The sequence below is a fragment of the Staurois parvus genome, unplaced genomic scaffold, assembly GCF_062004578.1.
Source record: "Staurois parvus isolate SC_StPar_1 unplaced genomic scaffold, SC_StPar_1.0 ptg000107l, whole genome shotgun sequence".
In the NCBI taxonomy this organism is placed as follows: Eukaryota; Metazoa; Chordata; class Amphibia; order Anura; family Ranidae; genus Staurois; species Staurois parvus.
Window position 1 is genome coordinate 162,501 of NW_028317903.1, and position 19,919 is coordinate 182,419.

A 19,919-nucleotide genomic window follows, 5' to 3' on the forward strand; every position below is an offset into this window, starting at 1 on the left:
TTTTAGCTGTATCCAATTAGGCAGGTCCTTGCACTACATAGTTGAAGGTAAATCTAAAGGAAATTGGGCAGAAAATTGTAAGAAAATTGTATAGTGTATGGCCAGCCTAATGCCCCGTACACACGATAAGAAAATTGTCCGAAAAATTTTGCGAGTCCACCGAACGAACGATTTTCTCCTCGTTGATGAGCAGGATGTTTTAACCGATATGATATTGTGATTGAAAAAATCCGGTTGAACACCAGTAAAAAAAGTTGTCATTTTGTATACAAAACGACTGATTTTCTATGCGGCGGTATGACGGTCGTACGAAAAAAAATCTATCAAGCGCGATCACGCATGAGCGGAAACAGAAGATGACCCGGATGTTTATGTCCGAGGAATCTTCGTAAACACGAACGAAAAATTCAAATGTTAAAAGTAGATCGGCCGAATGAGATGATGAAACCAGAATTCTGCAGATTATATTTTATGTATCACTATTTATATATATAGGTCATATAATAAACAATATTATACTCATTGCTGGTAATCGTTGTGTATATCGATCGTTCTGGCCGGAAGGGCATGGCTACAAGGTCACACGCACACCGCATCACTTGTACAGAAGACGTCAACACCACGTATTGCCCGATGAACGTTTTTTTAGATTAGTTAATGTGGGCCATGATTTCGACCAACGAACGAACGCCTCTCAGTCGTCGATGAAATGGTCGATTTTCTAATCATGTATTCCCACCTTAAGTCTTGACAGGAATCGGCTTTCAGCTGAACAGCCCAAACCTAAAAGCATTGTGTATAAACAAAAAGGAAGAAGCCAGACTGATTTTTCCTGTTCATTTGACCTTTTGAAATTTCTTCCTGAAGGACACGATGTCTTTCACAATGGACTCCACTGACACTCGATGACTAAAAGGAATTATCTGTAACTTAACCTCCCTAGCGGTCTGATTATGTCCATATTTCTGTGCTCAAAGCGGTACATTTTTTTGCATGGAAATGTTTTTTTTTTTATTGTAGGCCTGTAATTTTTAGGAATAACTCACTGAAATCTGTCCGAACAAGAGTCTAGTAAATATCCCGGGTAGAATAAAATTTGAAGCACGAAATCATAATTTAATAAATAATCATAAAAAATATTATAATAATAAATTTTATTCAATAATATAATCAAACCAAAAACACTGAAATGTGAAATATAGGGCCAAGTTCGCACATCGCTGAGCAAAGTCGCAGAATCGTTTTCAGTGTCTGATGAGGAATTTCCCCCACGAATCATTATTACTCAATTCTGCAAGTGGTTCTGATTTACTATCGCTGTTCTCTAGCCGGTCTAAAACCGCTTTTGACCTAAAGGGACGCTTTTTGGGCGCCATGGATGTTTCTCAGTTTCCAGGCAGAAAGAACAGTAAAAATGCAGGCAGGGCGCCGGACAAAGCACTCGGGACAAAATGTATGTGAAATGGTTTGATACAGGAATGTTATACTATGTGATTTTAGTGTATTTAGTCACAGTCATTTTCAAATTTCCCACCGTTCCCTCTCCCGTACGTCCCGACGCTCGCAGGGGACGGAACCCGGAAGACAGATGCCGGCATTGGCCGGAGGACATTACAGGGGACACTGCAGGAGGGACATCGCGGGAGCGCAGGACAAGGTAAGTGAAGAAGAGATCCAGGAGCAACGCTGCAGTGTATTCCCGAGTGTAGCTCGGGGGGGTTACCGCTTGTGGTACTGAAACTTTACTCTGAGCTACACTCAGGAATACGTCAGGGAGGTTACCACGACTAATACAAAACTGCAAAATATGAGGCCATTGTTTTTTCTTAAAAGTGATTTTACAACAAAATAAAGGAGCAAGGAGACATGGATGGATGGATGGATGGATGGGGAAGTTTGCATTCGATATTAAAAATGAATAAAATCGTGTTTTCAGTTTGTGGTGCTCAGATGCAGTCAAGTTCCACTTTAGGCCTCATGCACACAGGGCATTTTTACAGCAGCTCCTGGGGAATCTGGCATTTTTTTCCTCTTCTTCTAAACTCCCTGCATGTTAGCCTATGTGTCCAGCAGCAGAGTTTTGGCAGAAAAACGCATGACGCTGCTAAATGCGCCTAAATGCTAGGAGCGTTTATTCATTTCAATAGCCAGAATAAATTAAAAATCTGGCCAATGAAAATAAAAAAACAAAAAACAAACTCACGCGCCACTAATCTGGTTTGAAAAAAAGAAAACCGCCACTTAGGTGAGTTTTTAATGCCGATTCTCTCCTGTCAGGGGAAACAACATCTAACAACTAGAAAAGCTACAATTTCTGGGGAAATTGTGTCGTGTTCTTGCATCCACCAGTAGTCTACAACTGGAGTGGGCGGAGTAACTGGGTGGAGTAGCTTTTGTCACTCTGCTGCCTGCTCACACACCTGGGTTCCTATGGCAACTCACTCTACAGCAAGGGCAGAGAAGAGCGGTTAAAAACAAACTGCTCCAACTTGCTCACTTCACTGGCGGTTGCCATCTTCAAACGGTTGTAGTTTAAAAATTATAAATCCTACACCGAAGAGCTTTATATTGTGAGAATCACAAGAACCAGACCTACATTTTGCTGCATAGTATGTCTCTGAAATATTAAAAATGAAGGCACAGTCGCAGTTTAGAAATTGCCCTTTAAATTTGAGGTGGCTAGAGTGGAGTTTCAATGAATGTCAATGGGCAGCGTGAGTTGCAAACAAATGGTCCTATTGTGAAAACTATCAGGACTATGGCTTAGCCGTGGACATTTGTAGTGGCAGCAGGGATAGCTGGACGTTTTGATATAAGATTTGTGTAGGTGGGCTTGAAAATGAGGGAGTGATGGCAGTTTAGAAATCACGTCCTGATTTTTCAGCTCACACTCTAGCTTTTGTCAGCTCCCACTCTAGTTTTGAACATTCTGCCATTCAATCCTATGGGACCAATTTCACCACAAAAACGCAGATAGTTTGTGAACCATTCGGCGAAACGTTCCACAAAGTAATAGCACACCAATCGGGAACAATCCGCACGTTTCGGTATATTACTGTCTATGTAGTGTAAAAACTGTGGGAGGAGTTAGGGTGGTAAATTTGGCTATAATAATAATAATATATATGTGAGATAACAGGAAGGGGTCGCCATGCAGGAACACTTCATAAACCAGTGAATATGAGGCCTTAAAGTGGTTGTAAAGGCTCAAGGTTTTTTTTGCCTTCATGTATTCTATGCATGAAGGTAAAAAACCTTCTGTGTGCAGCACAGCCCATAGCCCCCTCAATACTTACCTGATCCCCATCGCGGTCCATCGATGTTCACAACAGCCTCGGCTGTCCCAGGTCTCTGCCTCCTCATTGGCAGAGACAGAAAGCGGAAGCTATTGGCTCCCGCTGCTGTCATTTGCAGCCAGACAGCCAATGAGGAGAGAGGGAGGCGAGGCCAAGCCGCGGCTCCTTGTGTGAATTGCGGGTGCCCCCATAGCTAGCTGCTTGCTGTGGGGGCACCCGACAGAAAGGAGGAGCAAGGAGAGCCTGTGGGGGACCCAAGAAGAGGAGGATCCAGGCTGCTCTGTGCAAAACCACTACACACAGCAGGTAAGTATAGACATTTTTGTTATCCCCCCCAAAAAAATTAACAAAATTAACTTTTAGAATCGCTTTAAGCTCATGGTGATCCATATTAAATTCCCCTGAATTGAGATCGGCATTGCAGTCACAGCAGAAGCCAAAATATATTACTTTGTACTCCTTAAAAGGTTAATTCACCATTTCAGAAAGAATTAAATGAAAAGGTGAACCAACACCCTCCCCCCCCCTTAACCCCACCAGGTCCCCACTGTATTGTGGGTAACGAGCTGTCACGCAGCTGGTGCAGCAATCCAGAGATTTGGAATCCTTGCTCTCATTCTGTAGTGCTTCCAGGATTGGATCAGAGAAATTCTTTGTTCTGGCGCTGACCAATCATAATCTCTCTGGTCCATCCTGGAAGCCTTACAGAAAGGAGAAGAGCTGGGATTCCAAATCTCTGGACCGGTTGTGTGGGCACTGACCGCTCATCACCCACAGAGGGCAGTACAGTGGGGACTGGGGGTGGTGGGGAGGGTGTACAGTGTCATTTGACCTCTTCATTTTTTCCTGAAAAGGTGAACATTAAAGTAGAAGTAAAGGCAACACCTTTTTCTCACTTTGGATAGAATAAGGGAGGGTTATAACCAATCAGGTTTTTTTTTTTTTGCCATCCGTGTCCCATAGCCAACACAGAAGCCAGAGAAAATCTGTCTAAAGTGAGGGAATCCCTGGTTGTCCCCAATGGAAGATTTCCCCTCTAATCCTGTTCTGGTGAGAACCCAAAATTTGGGATTTTTTTCCCACTTTCATTCTCTGTGATAACATTCACCAGCACAAATAGAGAGGGTGAATCCCTAATGGAGGGATGGGCATGGGGGTCTATCCCCTCTGCACTCCTCTAGATATAATTTAACCACTTCCTGCCTGTAGGACGTCATAGAACATCCTGGACATGGAGTGGTGATACTTGGATGATGACTGCAGCTACAGGTATCTTTTTTTTTTTCCTGCTGCTGGATTGCTTTTACAATCAGTGGGAAGGAAGGATCTCCCCCGCCCGAGCTCTCCTGTACCACTGGGACTGCGGTCGGCCATTCCTCTGGCTTACTATAGGGATGACCAAAGACCAGAACGACCCAGATCTGCTCTATAGTCTAGGAAACCAGAAGCCACCTGCATTTTATCACTTCCAGTTTTGCCAGAAGTAAAGACAAGCCATTACCGGCTTATGAAAACATCAGATCAATTGGATCTTGGCTGATCTGATGCCTTTAAGGACAGAGGAGAGATCTGGGGGGGGTGGGTGTCTAATAGACCCCCGATCTGTCCATAAAGAGGACCTGTCACTGCTCCAGCTATCACAAGGGATGTTGTTCAACCCTTGTGATAGCAACACAACTGATTTAACCACTTCAATACCAGACACTTCTACCCCCTTCCTGCCCAGGCCAATTTTCAGCTTTCAGAGCTGTTGCACTCTGAATGACAATTGCGCGGTCATGCAACACTGTACCCATATGAATTTTTTATCATTTGTTTCACATAAATAGAGCTTTCTTTTGGAGGTATTTAATCACCAATGAGTTTTTTTATTTTTTTGCTAAATAAAACAACACCTGAAACTTTTGAAAAAAAAACCACACTTTTCTTCGTTTCTGTTATAAAATTTTGCAAATAAATATCATTTCTTCATAAATTTAGGTCAAAATGTATTCCGCTACATTTCTCTGAAATAAAATAGTTGAATTTGTATTTTTTTTTCAAATGTTTCTATTATTTTTTTTATTTCATTCTTTTTTACTATTTTTTAGCATACTGTAACCAAAGCAATACAATGTTACCATAGTAACATTGAACTACTCTGGGCAAGTGATCAGGATTTTTTTTTAACACATTATGATTATTAATACCAATGTATTTCATTGATATTTGCAATTATTGTTACTGAATGAAACTGATTCAGGCTTTTGTTGTGATTAGCTGTGATTGGGCAAAGCTTATCACATGGTACAGATGGGCTGTGATTGGCCCTGTCTGTATCATGTGACTACCTTGACCAGTCAAAGCTAACATAATTGTGTTCAATGGATGGCATGACAGGAAGCCATCCATTGTATACAATTGACATGTGATCTGCTGTGATTGGTCACAGCGGTCACACGACACTGGCAACGGGCTGGTGTAGTGATATGACATCATATGGACACAGCTGGAGACAGATTGCGCCGTGGCGCGGCCCCGCGACAGCATGAGCGGCTCATTTTGACAGGACGTCATATGACGCCCAGTCACAACAGCGAGTGTCCCGCCCAGCCTATAGCAGATTGATGGCCGGGGGGACACTCGCCGTTGTGACTGGGCGTCAAATGGTGTCCTATCAAAACTAGCTGCTCATACGGTCGTGGGGACACGCAGCGGCACAATCTGTCACCGGCTGTGTCCACGGGACACAGCCAATGACATATCACTACACCGGCCCACTGCCAGTGTCATGTGACCAATCACAGCAGATCACATCAAGGTGTTAAAAAAATGTAAAGTGACAGTGTACATTTTTTATTTTAAATAAAATTTTGAAAGTGCCCCTGGGCTCATGTACAGAGGTGAGTGCGCACGTAGGTTGCGCACACATAAGTAAAGCGTGTTCTCCCCACACATGAGGTATCACCGCAAATGTTATAGGGAGGGCAAGGATTCTAGCACCAGACATCCTGTGCAGCTCTAATCTGGTAACCTGTAAAAGGCATATAAACTGTGTTTATGGAGTTTTTTTTTTTTTGGGTACTGTAGTTTGGCGCCGTTCCGCGAGTGTACGCAATTTTCATGCTTGGGATCTATTTACCAAAAACAGGTATTATATTGCGTTTGTGTGCATTAAAAGTCATTAAAGTGGATTATCTCTTAGTTCCAAAAAAAAAAAAAAAAAAAAATGCTGCGTCACTACAGTGTGACAAGAAAGAAAATTGGAAAAACCCAACATTTTATTCTCCAGGGCCTCAGATGAAAAATATATACAGTAACGTTTGTGGGGGGGGGGTAAGTATCTTTTAGCCAAACAAAGTGCTGATCTTTATATATTGAAGTGTCAGATTTGGCCTGGTAGGGTAGTAAATGGGAATTGTTCAAAAATGAGGCCAGAGGGTCCAGGACATTAGAGTGTAAGCTCCTCTGGTGCAGAGACTGATGGCTCAGTGTTCCCTGTACAGCACTACAGTATATGTCAGAGCTATATAAATGTATAATATTAGAGTGTGACTGTGGGGGGAGATTAGAGTGTAAGCTCTTCTGGTGCAGAGACTGATGTGACTGGCTGAGTGTTCCCTGTACAGCACTACAGTATATGTCAGAGCTATATAAATGTATAATAATGGTGTGTGACTGTGGGGGGACATTAGAGTGTAAGCTCCTCTGGTGCAGAGACTGATGTGACTGGCTGAGTGTTCTCTGTACAGCACTGCGGTATATGTTGGCGATACTTACAGAAGGAAACACTCTAGTGAGGAAGGCAGACCTCTCCCGGCTGTACAGGGCACACAAGGAGCCATGCTCTAGGTACAGGAGGCTCCCCTCACCCGCTCAGCCCCCATTCTACTCCCACTCACCTCTCCAGCAGCCGCCTGACAAGAGCAGAGAGGACACCGGAACAAAAGAGAGCGAGGGCAGGCTAGAGAGGAAGCCCAACCCACTTCCGGCTCGCTGGAGGAACTGAGCTGTATACGGCCTGATCGCTACACGCCCATCTCGTGGACTTTCTACCTTTCTCGCTAAACTCGGAGGCTCCGCCCCCTCAGCCTAGAGGTCCGCCCACAGCTGCTGGGTTCGCCCTTGAAGGTGACGTGACAGATGTGGGTGATATATCTTTCTGTCCCTATATACAAATATGGGGGTGTGGGGACGTGTCTATTCCATACATCGGCAACTTGCTGTTTGGAAGCGCCTCCGGTCAGCTTGCCCTCAGTCAATATGGCGGGCGAAGGAACCAGCTGCGCGTCACGTGCCTAGCGCGCCTGTCTTTAAGAAGCAATTGCGACGGCAGGCGGTTCGCTGTACGGCTGTGCGTGGTAGAGGCTGCCGGGAGATTCGTAGAGAACTGAGGTGAGTGTGCGAGAGGAAGCGGGGACACCGGGGGAGGGCGCCACTGAGAGCAATTGTCGTGTCCACCGGGGATAATGACCTACCGGGGGAGACTTCTATCACCGTTATCTCCCAATCAGAATCTTCAGTGAGTGCTTCCCTCCCCCATATCATCTGTCATCTCCCCCACCAAACCTCCCTGATGGCATCTATTGGCCTTTTTATCATCTGTCACCACCATATCATCTCTCACTTGATATCATCATACCATCTGTCATATCACCCCTCATCTGATATCATCACCTGTCACCTCCCTCCTATCATCTGCCATCTGTCTCCTCCCCCATATCATCCATCACTTGATCTCACCTCCCCTCTATCATCTGTCACTTTGCTCATATCCTCTACCATGTTATCCCTTGCCTGATATCACATGTCATCTCCCCCCTATCCTCTGCCATGTCACCTCCCCTGTATCATCAATCATGTCACCCCTCATGTGACACCATCTTTCAACTCCCCTGTATCATCTGTCATCTCCCCCATATCTACCAAATCATCCCTCACCTATGACTGGTCACCTCCCTCCATATCAATCATGTCAGCCCTCACCTGATACCGTCTGTCCCCTCCCATATCACCTCACCTGTCATATCATCCCTCACCTGATATGTCTCCTCACCCCACCCCCTACCTGATTCAACTCTCATGTCACTAAACCTCCCTAATAGCCTCTATTGTCCTATTTATTATCGGCCATATCATCCCTCAGCAGATATCATCTGTCATATCACCTCCCATGATGTCACCTCCCCTTTTCCCAATGCAACTTATCACCTCTCCTGTATCTGTCATATCACCCCTCATGTGATCTCACCTGTCCCCTTCCCCATTCATGTCATCTGTCCTATCACCCCTTACATGTCACCCATCACCTACCCCCATATTGCCTCTCACTTGATATCATCTATCACCCCAAAGCACCTGTGATATCACCCTTCCCCCAGTCACCTCACCTTATAGCCCCACCTGCTGGTACCAGTCATCACCTCCCCATATTACTGGGAATATCAGCCATAATCGAACTATACCCCACCTCACATCTCACCTCACCCCTAATACTACTCATCACTTGTCATGTCATTCACCCCCCCCCCTCCCCCTATATCATCTGTCACTCCCTGCCCACTGATACTATTAATCTCCTTTCATATCACCCATCACCTGATAGCACTCATCACCTCCCCATATTACTGGAAATATCATCTGTCACCCATCTCCCTCAGTCACTCCTCACCAGATATCATCCATCCCCTCCCTACTGATCCTACTCAACACCTCCCTCTATCACCCATCCTTCAATTCCATCCCCAAGTCCAATACCACTCATCACACCTCACCTGATATCACCTGTTGCCTACCTCATATCAGCTGTTGTATCACCCACCAGTAACCCCTTCCCCTTCTCACCCCACCCCTGATACTACTCATCACCTGTCATATCACACCTCGGCTATCATCTTTCCCCTAATCTCCTCCCTGTTGTCCCCTATCCTCACATCACTTGTCATGTCATCTGTCAGCAGCCATACACCCCCCCCCCCCCCTCCCTTCCCTGGATATCAGTTGTCCCTTCATCTCATTCCCACCATTATGTGTTCATGTGTCATATTCTCTGTCAGCCATCCCTTTAGCTCCTCCCAACTTCACCTGTCCCCTTTCCCCACATATCACCTGTCAAGTCTTCTTTAGTGCCTGTCAGCTCTCCATCTTATGGGATCACTCATCTTATTGCCCGCCCCCCCCCTATCATTTTTCATCTCCCTGATATCACCAATAACATCACCCACATGTCCTCATTAATGTCACCTGGTGTCATGCATCATATAGCCCCTCAACCATCACCTCCTAATATCACCTGTCACCTCCCCTGATTTCTGCTGTCCTTTCCCCGCATATCATGTTATCTTGTATCCGTTTCCCTCATCTTCTATCACTCATCTCCCCCCCACACCCATATCATCTTTCATCTCCCATTCTTCCCTCCCTGTTATGACCAATTACTTCACCCCTTTCCCCACCTTTTGCCATTCATGTCATCTGGTATCACCCATATCTCCCCTCCCTGGTATCACTTGTCAATTTTCCTCAGTATCGCCCCTCTTGTCACCTGTCGGCACACCCGTTTTCTGATATCATTCATCACTTCCCTCATTGTCCTCTCCCTCCACTGAAATCACCTGTAGCTTCCCTCAGTATCACCCCTCATGTCATGTGGTATCACCTGACCTTGTCACCCCTCACCTGACCTTGTCACCCCTCACCTGACCTTGTCACCCCTCACCTGACCTTGTCACCCCTCACCTGACCTTGTCACCCCTCACCTGACCTTGTCACCCCTCACCTGACCTTGTCACCCCTCACCTGACCCTTTTCTCCACATCTTTCATGTCATCTGTTATCACCAGCACACTCACAAAGACTTTTCTTCCTTCTCTTCTACAGAAAATGCCGCACTTCAAGTTGACGACACAAGCCTACTGTAAAATGATGCTGCACGGTGCCAAGCACCCGGCCTGTGCTGTGAACGGCATTCTGGTGGCTGAGAAGCAACGGCGCAGAGAGAACCAACACCAGGTCCTGTTTGTGGACTGCATTCCGCTCTTCCATGGTACCATAGCACTGTCCGCGGTGCTGGAGGTGGCTTTAACCCTGGTGAGAATCTTCCACCTTCCCTCTAAACTTACTGTTACATATGTCTGATGACAGGTCCACTTTAATAAGTGATTTGTCCTCTGAGGTCAGATATTACCTCAGATCACAGTACCCCTTGAAAAATGCTTTCATCTGCATTTCATATCTATCGCTTCCGTTGAAAAACGAAGCTTCACTTGTAGCTGTACATCTTGGTGGCTCCACCTTTCATACCTCATCTACCTACTTCCTGGACTGAAATTCTTTTTCAGATGTGAGAATGATATATTTAGTACCTGTACTTTTTTTTTTTTTTTTTTTTTTTTTTCTTTCATGTATTTAAGCATCTAGATGTGGTAAAGATGACTTTCTGACATTCATACTGGCATCAACAACCATGCCACATTCAAAGTTGCTTAAATCCTGTTTCTTCCCCATTCTGATGCTCAGATGGGCTGGTCTAAGTATTAAAAAAAATTAAAAAAAAAAAAAAAAAATAATGCTGAAGTACTGGGATTTTTGCTATTTTCCTAATCTCCATGAAATCCTCTTTCATAATGTACTCGAAAAATTTACAAAACTCGATTGGTAAGCCATCCCTTCCAGGCGTCTTTAAACGAGAGACTCTTTGGATAGTGGAAACATTTTTCTTCCATACTGAACTTGAATATTAGCAGGTCTGCTCTGCTGAGTTCAGAGCTTTTTCTATGTCTCTCAGACTATTAACCTGCTTTCTTGAAAATAGATCATCATAAAAAGCTTTCACCTTTCCCAACTTCTATTCTGGTTTCACCTTCAGTCCTGACTATTTCCTGCTTTTTGACTATTTTCTTGAAAGTTTTTTTTACATTTCTCATCTTCTAAATCTGACTCTTGAATTAAATGTTTTTCCCACTTTCACTAAGAACTCTAATTTCTTGTCTGGTTTCTTCAATTTTCTCTTTCATATCCCTTCTGTTGAATGAAGCATCACTTGTAGCCTTGCATTTAGTCTTTCATACAAATGCCGTTTCCTTCTCGCATTCTCTTTGCTCTTCCATATAAAGAAGTCCTGGAAGATCTTCTTCCCTCTATCCCACCAGGCTAGAATATCATCAAAGTCCCTTTTTTTTCCCCCCCCATTCTGTATGTATATCTCCATTTCCACGCTGAGCCTATCCCTATTCCCTGCCAAACAACAATTGAAGTCTCCTCCAACTATCACCGGATTGGTCCCCGACAAGAACAGCTGCAAGATCTCAATTCCTTTCTTCCTTGACATTTGACGCGTACACAGAATGCTTTCATTTTCAGATCCCTTTTTGTATTATGACCTTTAATAATCTTCCCGGGTAGAGTTCCTCAACATCCTGAATATCCCAATCTATCGTCAAGACACCAACATATTTATTGTAATTTCCTTTTCAGAATTTCTTTATGTTTGTTTCATAGCTTGTCCTTTTCTCTAAATTATGTAGAAAAATCAATGCACTTTTCTGATCTTCCAAAAATTCGTAAAGAGCCGCCTTTCTCTTTGGGCTCCTCCTCACGTTTAAAGATATTACTTGTATAATTTTCTCAGTTTACAGGGTATAGGGCTAAACAACCCCCCCAGCCCTCATCCTCACTTGAAGAAATGTCCCCAAGAATCTCCTTTTCACCAGCCCCGCTCCTTCTTTTTTTTTTTTTTTTTTTCTTTTTCTTCTTTTGCCTTACTTTCCTCACTTTCACCCTCTTGGCTTCTTTTCAAAGATTTCACTTCAACTTGCATATCCTGGTGAGCACAAGGAAGATCTTCCTCCTGTACTAGTGGCTCTGTCTGTAATGGTGACTATTCCACTATCACACACATCTTGTCTTTCCACCTCATCTACCACCTCCACTAGCTTCTTTTTTTTTTTTTTTAATATACCCCCTTTCTCCTTACCACCCCCTTTCTCCTCTCCACCACCACTTGGCATTTCACCCTCCTGATTCTCCACCACTACTGCACTTTCTTGGGGGTTCTCCCGTGGTTCCTCCTGTTTGTTCTCTATTCAAACTTTTCTCTGTTTCTCCTCTTGCAGGCATTTTTCTTTGGCCAATTCCTCTTTGTGTGTGGGACTCCTTCACACTGCAGACGTCTCCTGCAATCTCCCTCTTCATGGCCATATTCCTTTAAATTTTTTTTAAAAAGCTGGCATGCCAGCAAAAAAACAAAACCTCTGCTCTGGAGGTCTCTTCACACCGCTGTAACAATCAGGGTCTCTTCTAAAATTAACTGGGTTGTCTTTCTCTTCCATACGCCCAAGGAATTCACAGCATTCCCTTTGGGAAAAAAAAATGACCATGTCCCCAAATTTATAAAGAGGATTCAATTTCCTGTTGAGAAATAAAAGGATTGTACATGTGTACGGTGACTAGCTTTGCCTGGAACTGGAAGAGGTAGCACCTTGTTGCCAACAGTCTTTCACAGAAAACATCACTTAACATCAACAGAACCTTCTAGAAAAATAGTCCTGAACCCTAAAAATAATTCAACTGAATTCTCATTATTGGACCAGAAATGTTGTTATAAAGAAAACGCAGCTTTCTCCACATACCTCCAGATAAATGGTATCCTTCATCCTGCCGGTCCTCCGCCAGGGTTGTCTCACACCAAAATCCATCTTACACTAACCAATACAACCCCCCTTCCCTCCTGCAGAGAGCCTGACTTTGACCAACACCCCTGCCTTCCACTACAGCATCAAACATCCTGTCTCTGATCCCACCTTGTTCCCATGGTGTGCGTTTCTCTCCTTTCATCCCTTCTTTAGGGGGGGAGGTGCTGCCCCATTGAAAAATGTCACCCTAGGCAAGTGCTTTGTTTGCCTTGTGGTAAATGTGTCCCCATTTTCTGATGGTTCCTTCTAGCAGGATAATGCTCCATGTCACAAAGCTCAAATCATCTCAAACTGGTTTCTTGAACATGACAATGAGGTCTCTGTACTCCAATGGCCTCCAGATGCCAGATCTCAGTCCAATAGAGCACCTTTGGGATGTGGTGGATTCACATCATGGATGTGCAACTGACAAATCTGCAGCAACTGTCATTCTGTCTTGTCAATATGGGCCAAACTCTGAGGAATGTTTCCAACACCTTGTTGAATCTGTCATGAAGAATTAAGGCAGTTCTGAAGGCAGGAGGAGGTCCAATCAAGTACTAGCAAGGTGGACCTAATAAAGTGGCTGAGTGTATACAGGGCCTGCCTGCTTCCAGCAGCTTGTGAGCTCTACTGATTATACAAGTGCGGTGCAGCATATAAACCATAATCTAGTTCCTGGCAGGAGACATTGAATCACAGGGGTGAGATGTAGAGGGGGCTGTACAGACACGCTGGATGTAAACAGGGGGCTGTGCTGACAGGTATTAATGTCTGGGGAATAAAGAAAAGAAACAGAAGTACTGTTACAATTGTGGAGTTCCTTGGTATCCCTGGATCTGAGAGATGTGATTTTGTGTTTTTTTTTTTTTTTTTTTTTTTTTAAGGCCGATGTTTAATCTGGCCTCCCTGGTTGCTCCCTCAACATAACATTTTTTTTAAAACCTGTTTGTTTTCTTTACATCACTTATTTTAGATCCAGTTATCACTGGGTCTCTGTGGTTCTCTGTGCATTGCAAGCAGATAATTACTGGTGGGAAGGGTTGGTGGAATGCTGCACATAGCTTCCTGAACACCTCCCTGCAAAGGGAGGAGTTGTGCAAATATCAAAATGCATTAATGAGTGGGTGTTCCTGGGCTGGCTGTATTTCCATGCGCCCCACCCATGTCATGCTGAGTCCCTGATTGAAAGCGCTGAAATCCAATGAATGAACAGGTTGGGTCTGGCCCAGTCAGGCTGGGGAGGAAACATGCTAGATGATGCTGGATGTCCTCCAGCCAGGAAACTACAGGCTCTGACTTGACTTGCTGCAGCTTCTAATGCACATTGTTAGTAGAAGCTCACAGTGTGCAGTGAAATCAGAGTAAGCCATTTCAGTCCGGGAGGGGAGTCAGTACAACTGTGCGAGACTGAAGGGAAGGCCGGAGGTCAGACTTAAAATGATCCTCGAGATCCTTCCTTATTGATGATCTGTTTTCTTATTTGTAGATTGATACTTGGTGCAATGAGAACGGTTATGTGATCGCTGGGTACTACCAAGGCAACGAACGCCTCAAAGATAACACGTGAGATCAGATCACTTTCTATGTAGTGTTTCCAGATTCAGCTCTGCCATCTTTTACCCTCCCCACATTCTGCCTTTTATAAAACATTGTCCACATTTTCATTTTTTTTTTTTTTTGTACCACGGAAATAAGTGGTTAACTTTGTGTTTCAGTCCTAACCAGGTCGCAGAGAGAATCGCCACCCGGATCGCAGAGACCTACAGCGATGCTGGTCTGATAATGGTACTGAAATCCTCTATCACAAATCTTTCACTACCCAAAGTTTATGTACATGCCTATTGGCCACTAAGGCACATGAATTGCATTGTGGGATGCTGTGATTGGGGGGGGTCTTGCATATTTATTTGTAGAACAGGTTCTCCTAACTTCTTTTTTTTTTTTTTTGAGGTGATTGTAGCTGTATTAGTGCACTTGTGACAAACGTGTATATTTACACACTAACATACAATTTTTAGGGCTCAGGTACACCACAGCTGCTAAACTCACATTTAGGAGCTGTTCAATGTGTGTGTTCTTGTGTTTTTTTGGCTTTGTGTTCAGCAGCCCCTGAACGCTGCCTAATGTTTTTTCCTATGTGTCCATGTACACATCCTCGTTTACATGCAGTTGAGTTTAATCGTGGTTTTTAAACGCAACAAACTTTCATTCAGACGTCAATTTTATCAGCGTTTCAAATAAATGCAAAACACTTGTAAAAGCGGCAAATCGCATTTTATAAGCGTTTGCGTTCTGAAATTTCTTTTAACTCTTCCAGTTCCCAATGCTGTCCAGAGCCTTTCATCATGAAAAATGCATGTGAACAGTTTTCAAGGTACTCAGATGGACAAAACACTGAACACAGGATGTTCCTACCAGGCTTGTCACACATTTTAATGACCATTCACACCTCAGACCTCTCCCATCCTTGGAAACAAAAGATATGTTAATGAGCAACTCACACCTAATTATCTCAACAGATTGCTCTCTCCTACTGTGTGTTTCTCTGAAATAGTTAATAATTTGGTGCTTTTCTGGGCATTTGGGAGGTTCCTTTGTGCTGACTTTTAAAAAAAACTCTTCTAAATGCAAATGTGCATAAATGATTATGCAAACTCTGCTAAACAGACTTTTTTTTTTTTTTTTTAACCTACATTTTCCAGCAGTTTCCATCGTTCATAAACATCCCGTGTACATGGGGCCTTAGGACAAGCTTTCGGCCTTTTGGCTAAGATCAAGTGTAGTATCTGTCCTTATCAGTGTCCAGTGGGGGTGCTCCCGGTCATTCTAGCTTTGCAGGGATGACTGTTGTATAGTACCCTCACTGGTATGATGGGGGTCTGGACAGCTAGTACCGGGGGGGCAGAAACCGGGACTCCAACACGTAGCTGGGGCCTGGTAGTAATTCCCCCAAGGAGACCGGAAGGACCCAGTACCTCCTGATTTGGACGGATCTACCTTGTCTGGCCAGGGGTCGGGAAGGCAGAGAGTCCGCAAACCAGTGCCCCCTGAGTAGTCACCTCAGGGGTGCCACTAGTAACACCTGGGTGTGGGACCCCACTGTGTGAAGATGGCACATGGTCACTGTGTTCAACTTTTTCTGCACAGCGCCCTTAGGACCAGGCCTTCTGGCTAGGATCAGGGCAATTTTTGCTATAGGCCTCAGGGCCTGGTCTGTGCACTATTTGGCACGACCACTTTATTTTCTATTTAATTTATTTCACTCCCACGTATTGTCACTTTTTCTTACTTTTGTGTGTGTTTTTCTCACAGGATGGAGGGTGTGGGTCCTTGGGCCTGCCCTGAAGTCTAGGGGGGAGATGTGTGGCCTTTTGGTTCCTTCCTCCCCTGTCCCTAGGGGGTTTTCTCTTCGGGAGAGCCCCCTGACCAAGTACTTGGTGGCTGGCTTAGGCTCGCCACAAGGAATGGTGGTCCACCAGGCCTTTTGGCCAGGAGGACCAAATGGGAACCTTGTCCCTGTCAGGAGCTTCGTGCCCTGGGGGATCAGGGTAGTGGTCCAACCCCTTCGGGGGGGAAGGACAAAGCACACCCCTAAGTGTACTTTTTTGTGTGGTGTTACACTTGCACTTTTTTGTGAACACTTGCGGGTTTTTCGTTATAGTTGCACGTTTGCGGACTTAAGAACAGATTTTTTTTTTTTTAATCAGTGTCCAGTAGGGGCGCTCCACAATCATTCTAGCTTTGCGGGGATGACTGGTTGTATAGTACCCCTGCTGGTATGATAGGGGTCCTGATGGTTAATACAGGGGGGAACAGAAACCGTGGTGCCCATAGATAGTTGGGGCACGGGAGTAATGCCCCCCCCCCCAGGAACGCCAGAGAGGCCCAGCACCTCCTGATTTGAGCAGATCTACCTCTGTCTGGCCAGGGGCTGGGAGGGCAGAGAGTCCGCGAACCAGTGCCCCCTGAGAGTGGTCGCCTCAGGGGTGCTCTTAGTAACACTTGGGTGTGGGACCCCAACGTGTGAAAAGGCACATGGTCACTGTCTTCAAACACTTTTTCTGCACAGCGCCCTTAGGACCAGGCCTTCTGGCTAAGTTCGGGGCAATTTTTGCTACAGGCCTCAGGGCCTGGTCTGTGCATGTTTGGCATGGCCACTTTTTATTTATTTATTTCTCCCACTGTTTGTCACTTTACTCTTATGTGTTTTTTTTTCTTTTTTTTCTCACAGGATGGAGGGTGTGGGTCCTCGGGCCTACCCTTAAGTCTAGGGGGAGGATGTGTGGCCTTTTGGTTCCTTCCTCCCCTGTCCCTAGGGGGTTTTCTCTACGGGAGAGCCCCCTGACCAAGTACTTGGTGGCTGGCTTCGGCTGGCCACAAGGAACGGGGTCTGCCAGGCCTTTTTGGCTAGGCGGACCACATGGGAACCTTGTCCCTGTCAGGAGCTTCGTGCCCCAGGGGATCAGGGTAGAGGTCCATCCCCTTCGGGGGAAGGACAAAGCACACCCCTAAGTGCACTTTTTTTGTGTGGTGGTTTGCACTTGCACGTTTTTTGTGAAGACTTGCAGGTTTTTCACACGTTCGTGGACTTAAAAAAAAAAAAAAAAATAGGACAAGCTTTTGGGGTATGTCCTTCTCTTTTTTTTTTTTTTTTGTTTTTTTGTTTTTTTGCTTTTTTTGCATGATTTGTGCAACTGTAAAATACAGTGTAACAAAATGAATTTTAGTACAATTGCACACAATACCCATATTTTATTTTTCTCAATATAAAAGTGCATGGCGTCAATCCTAACAATTGCATGCATCTGTTGTATCACAAACTATGGTACCCAAAAATTCCCCTGGGTGACATTTTTTTTTTTTTGAGCACTTCAGCGATGTCCCGATATGTTGCTGGAGTTTTAGCAGGGATGATGCCCCCGTACAGTCCTTTAGAGCCAGCGGTCAGCTTTCTTGTAATGGCAATCGGTGGATAACTAGCCACTCAATTGCTATTACAAGCCGTGAGATGGGGAAGTCCTCCCACCATCTTCTGCAGCTTTAATAGGAGCTCCCAGTGGGTGAGTCCTAATTGACCGTCCAGCGCTGCCTCCGGATTGGCTTTGTTCAGCTCCATTTAAATAGTAAACCAGCAGCAATGACCTGACATCACTTCCAGTTTACTCTGGAATACAGGGCGCTATTTTAAAAAAAAAAAAAATAAATAAATTAAAGCACCTTCCATTCACTCAGAAAATGCAAAGCAATCTGTGTAGGGTGTCCATGCTGAGTGTTCGACCTCCTATGTTCAGAAGGCAGCAGGGCAGTTGCATGTTGTCTTATCCAGAAGTAAGTGGAGATCACGGTCTATACAAGGATTTGGATCCGTCCCCATCTCACTTTTTTTAAATCTTTTTTTTTTTTTTTTTTTTTTTTTTTTTTTTTTTTTTTTTTCCTTGGTAGGTGGACAATGCAAAGTTCACAGTGGAATCTCTAGTCCCTTCAATCAATGTGTATGAGCATCACGACAACCGGTGGAAAGCTAAAGATCCACATGAGTGAGTATTGAGGACACAACCCCCCCCCCCCCCCCACGCTGCACTGTGATTGCATTGTCTGTATCGCACCCCCAATATAGTGAGTGTCTCCCATTTACAACCTGTTCAAAATGTGTTTTTTTTTTTTTTTTTGTTTTCTTCCTTCTCCCCTACTTGCTCAGGGATGTGTTTGAGGACTGGCCGGAAGCTCAGAGGATCACCGCCTCTCTCATGGACAGCAGATCCTACGAGACTCTGGTGGATTTCGATGGCCATCTGGACGACCTGCGGCATGACTGGGCCAACCCTGAGATCAACAAGGCAATCATCCATCTATGCTGAGGTCACACGGTCATCCACCGGCCCGAGCTATGCAAGGTGATGCTGGGATATGGAGTAGGTCACACAGGGAACTTCTTTACCACTTTTGGAGGCAGCGGTACGACAGGAATGCTGCAGACTGGCAGGAAACCACCTGATTTACATCCGTCCGCGTCCTAAAGAACTGAGAACCGGTCTGTACAAAAGGACAGTTTTTTTCTATGATCTCCAAAGTTAATTTTTAAGTGGATTCCCCCCAATTTACCCCCCCACCCCCCCAAGGCGGCAATTGAGGAGACTAATCCTAATGTTGTGGTTTAATTAGCTCTATTGATGAGAATTGAAAATCCTTCACTGCTGGGAATCACACGGTCTTAATATTGGATTCGAGGCTGAGAGGATGATCTGAAATTGTCGTATTTACACAAAATGCGAATCGTACAGAAATGGACATTTATTTCAGATGGGCTGCTGGGACGTTTATTGCGGCCAACAGAGAAATCCTATTCTAGGGAAGTCTTTTATATGGAGAGAATATCACTACTTGGCTGCCGCGGATTCCTAATCAAACCGCCCCAACCCCCACTCCTGTTATATTTATGAAGCTTTGCGTTGATGTTGAGGATCGCGGCCTTCTGTCCCCCGTTCTTGGTTTTCCTTCTCTGTTACGGTTCTGTTCTGTCTCTGAGCCCCACACACAAGTCTTACACTGAGCGTCAGATCACGTTTGTTTTCCTTCTAGAAAATAATAAAATGAACTAATCTCACATTTCATGTTCCCTTCTGGTTTTTGATTTATTTCTTAACTGCTTGACCTATGGAATGTTTTGCCCCCTTCATGACCTGGGCATTTTTTTTTTTTTTTTTTGCTATTAAGCACTACACTACTTAAATTGGCAATTGTGTGGTCATGCAACACTGTACCCAAGTGAAATTTTTTTATTTTTTTTTATAAAATCTGGTAAATCTTTCATCATAAATTTTAGGCCAAAATGTATTCTGCTGCATTTCTTTGGTAAAGAGAACCCAAATCGCTGTATATTTAGTATGTAGGAAATTATTAGTGTCTGCAAACTATGGGATGCATACCTGAAAATTGACCATTCCTGATGCATTGATGGCTGATCTCATTT

General features: G+C 44.5%; 2 protein-coding genes across 4 annotated transcripts in view; one reads left to right on the plus strand and one right to left on the minus strand.

Annotated features, from left to right (window-relative positions):
- The window catches only part of COX4I1 (cytochrome c oxidase subunit 4I1), a 25,737-nt gene extending 18,432 nt beyond the window's left edge, over positions 1-7,305 (minus strand). Inside the window, exon 1 of one of the 2 annotated variants that reach the window (XM_089671581.1) lies at positions 7,178-7,305. The gene's annotated coding sequence lies outside the window, so the exon portion shown is untranslated. Of the gene's footprint in view, positions 1-7,055; positions 7,080-7,177 lie in introns of those variants that run through there. The other variant, XM_089671582.1, reaches the window with a different exon arrangement.
- Positions 7,306-7,522: 217 nt separating this feature from the next.
- Positions 7,523-19,555, plus strand: EMC8 (ER membrane protein complex subunit 8). 2 transcript variants are annotated; one of them, XM_089671579.1, is made up of 6 exons: positions 7,523-7,670; positions 10,155-10,364; positions 14,436-14,512; positions 14,665-14,734; positions 18,392-18,486; positions 18,648-19,555. In XM_089671579.1, the coding sequence occupies exons 2-6, from the start codon at positions 10,158-10,160 to the stop codon at positions 18,805-18,807; spliced, it is 609 nt and encodes a 202-aa protein (XP_089527705.1). In that variant the 5' UTR covers positions 7,523-7,670; positions 10,155-10,157; the 3' UTR covers positions 18,808-19,555. The 2 variants fall into 2 exon arrangements, with proteins under 2 accessions (XP_089527705.1, XP_089527706.1); XM_089671580.1 differs by having other exon boundaries at positions 7,659-7,797.
- The last annotated feature ends 364 nt before the right edge of the window (positions 19,556-19,919 follow it).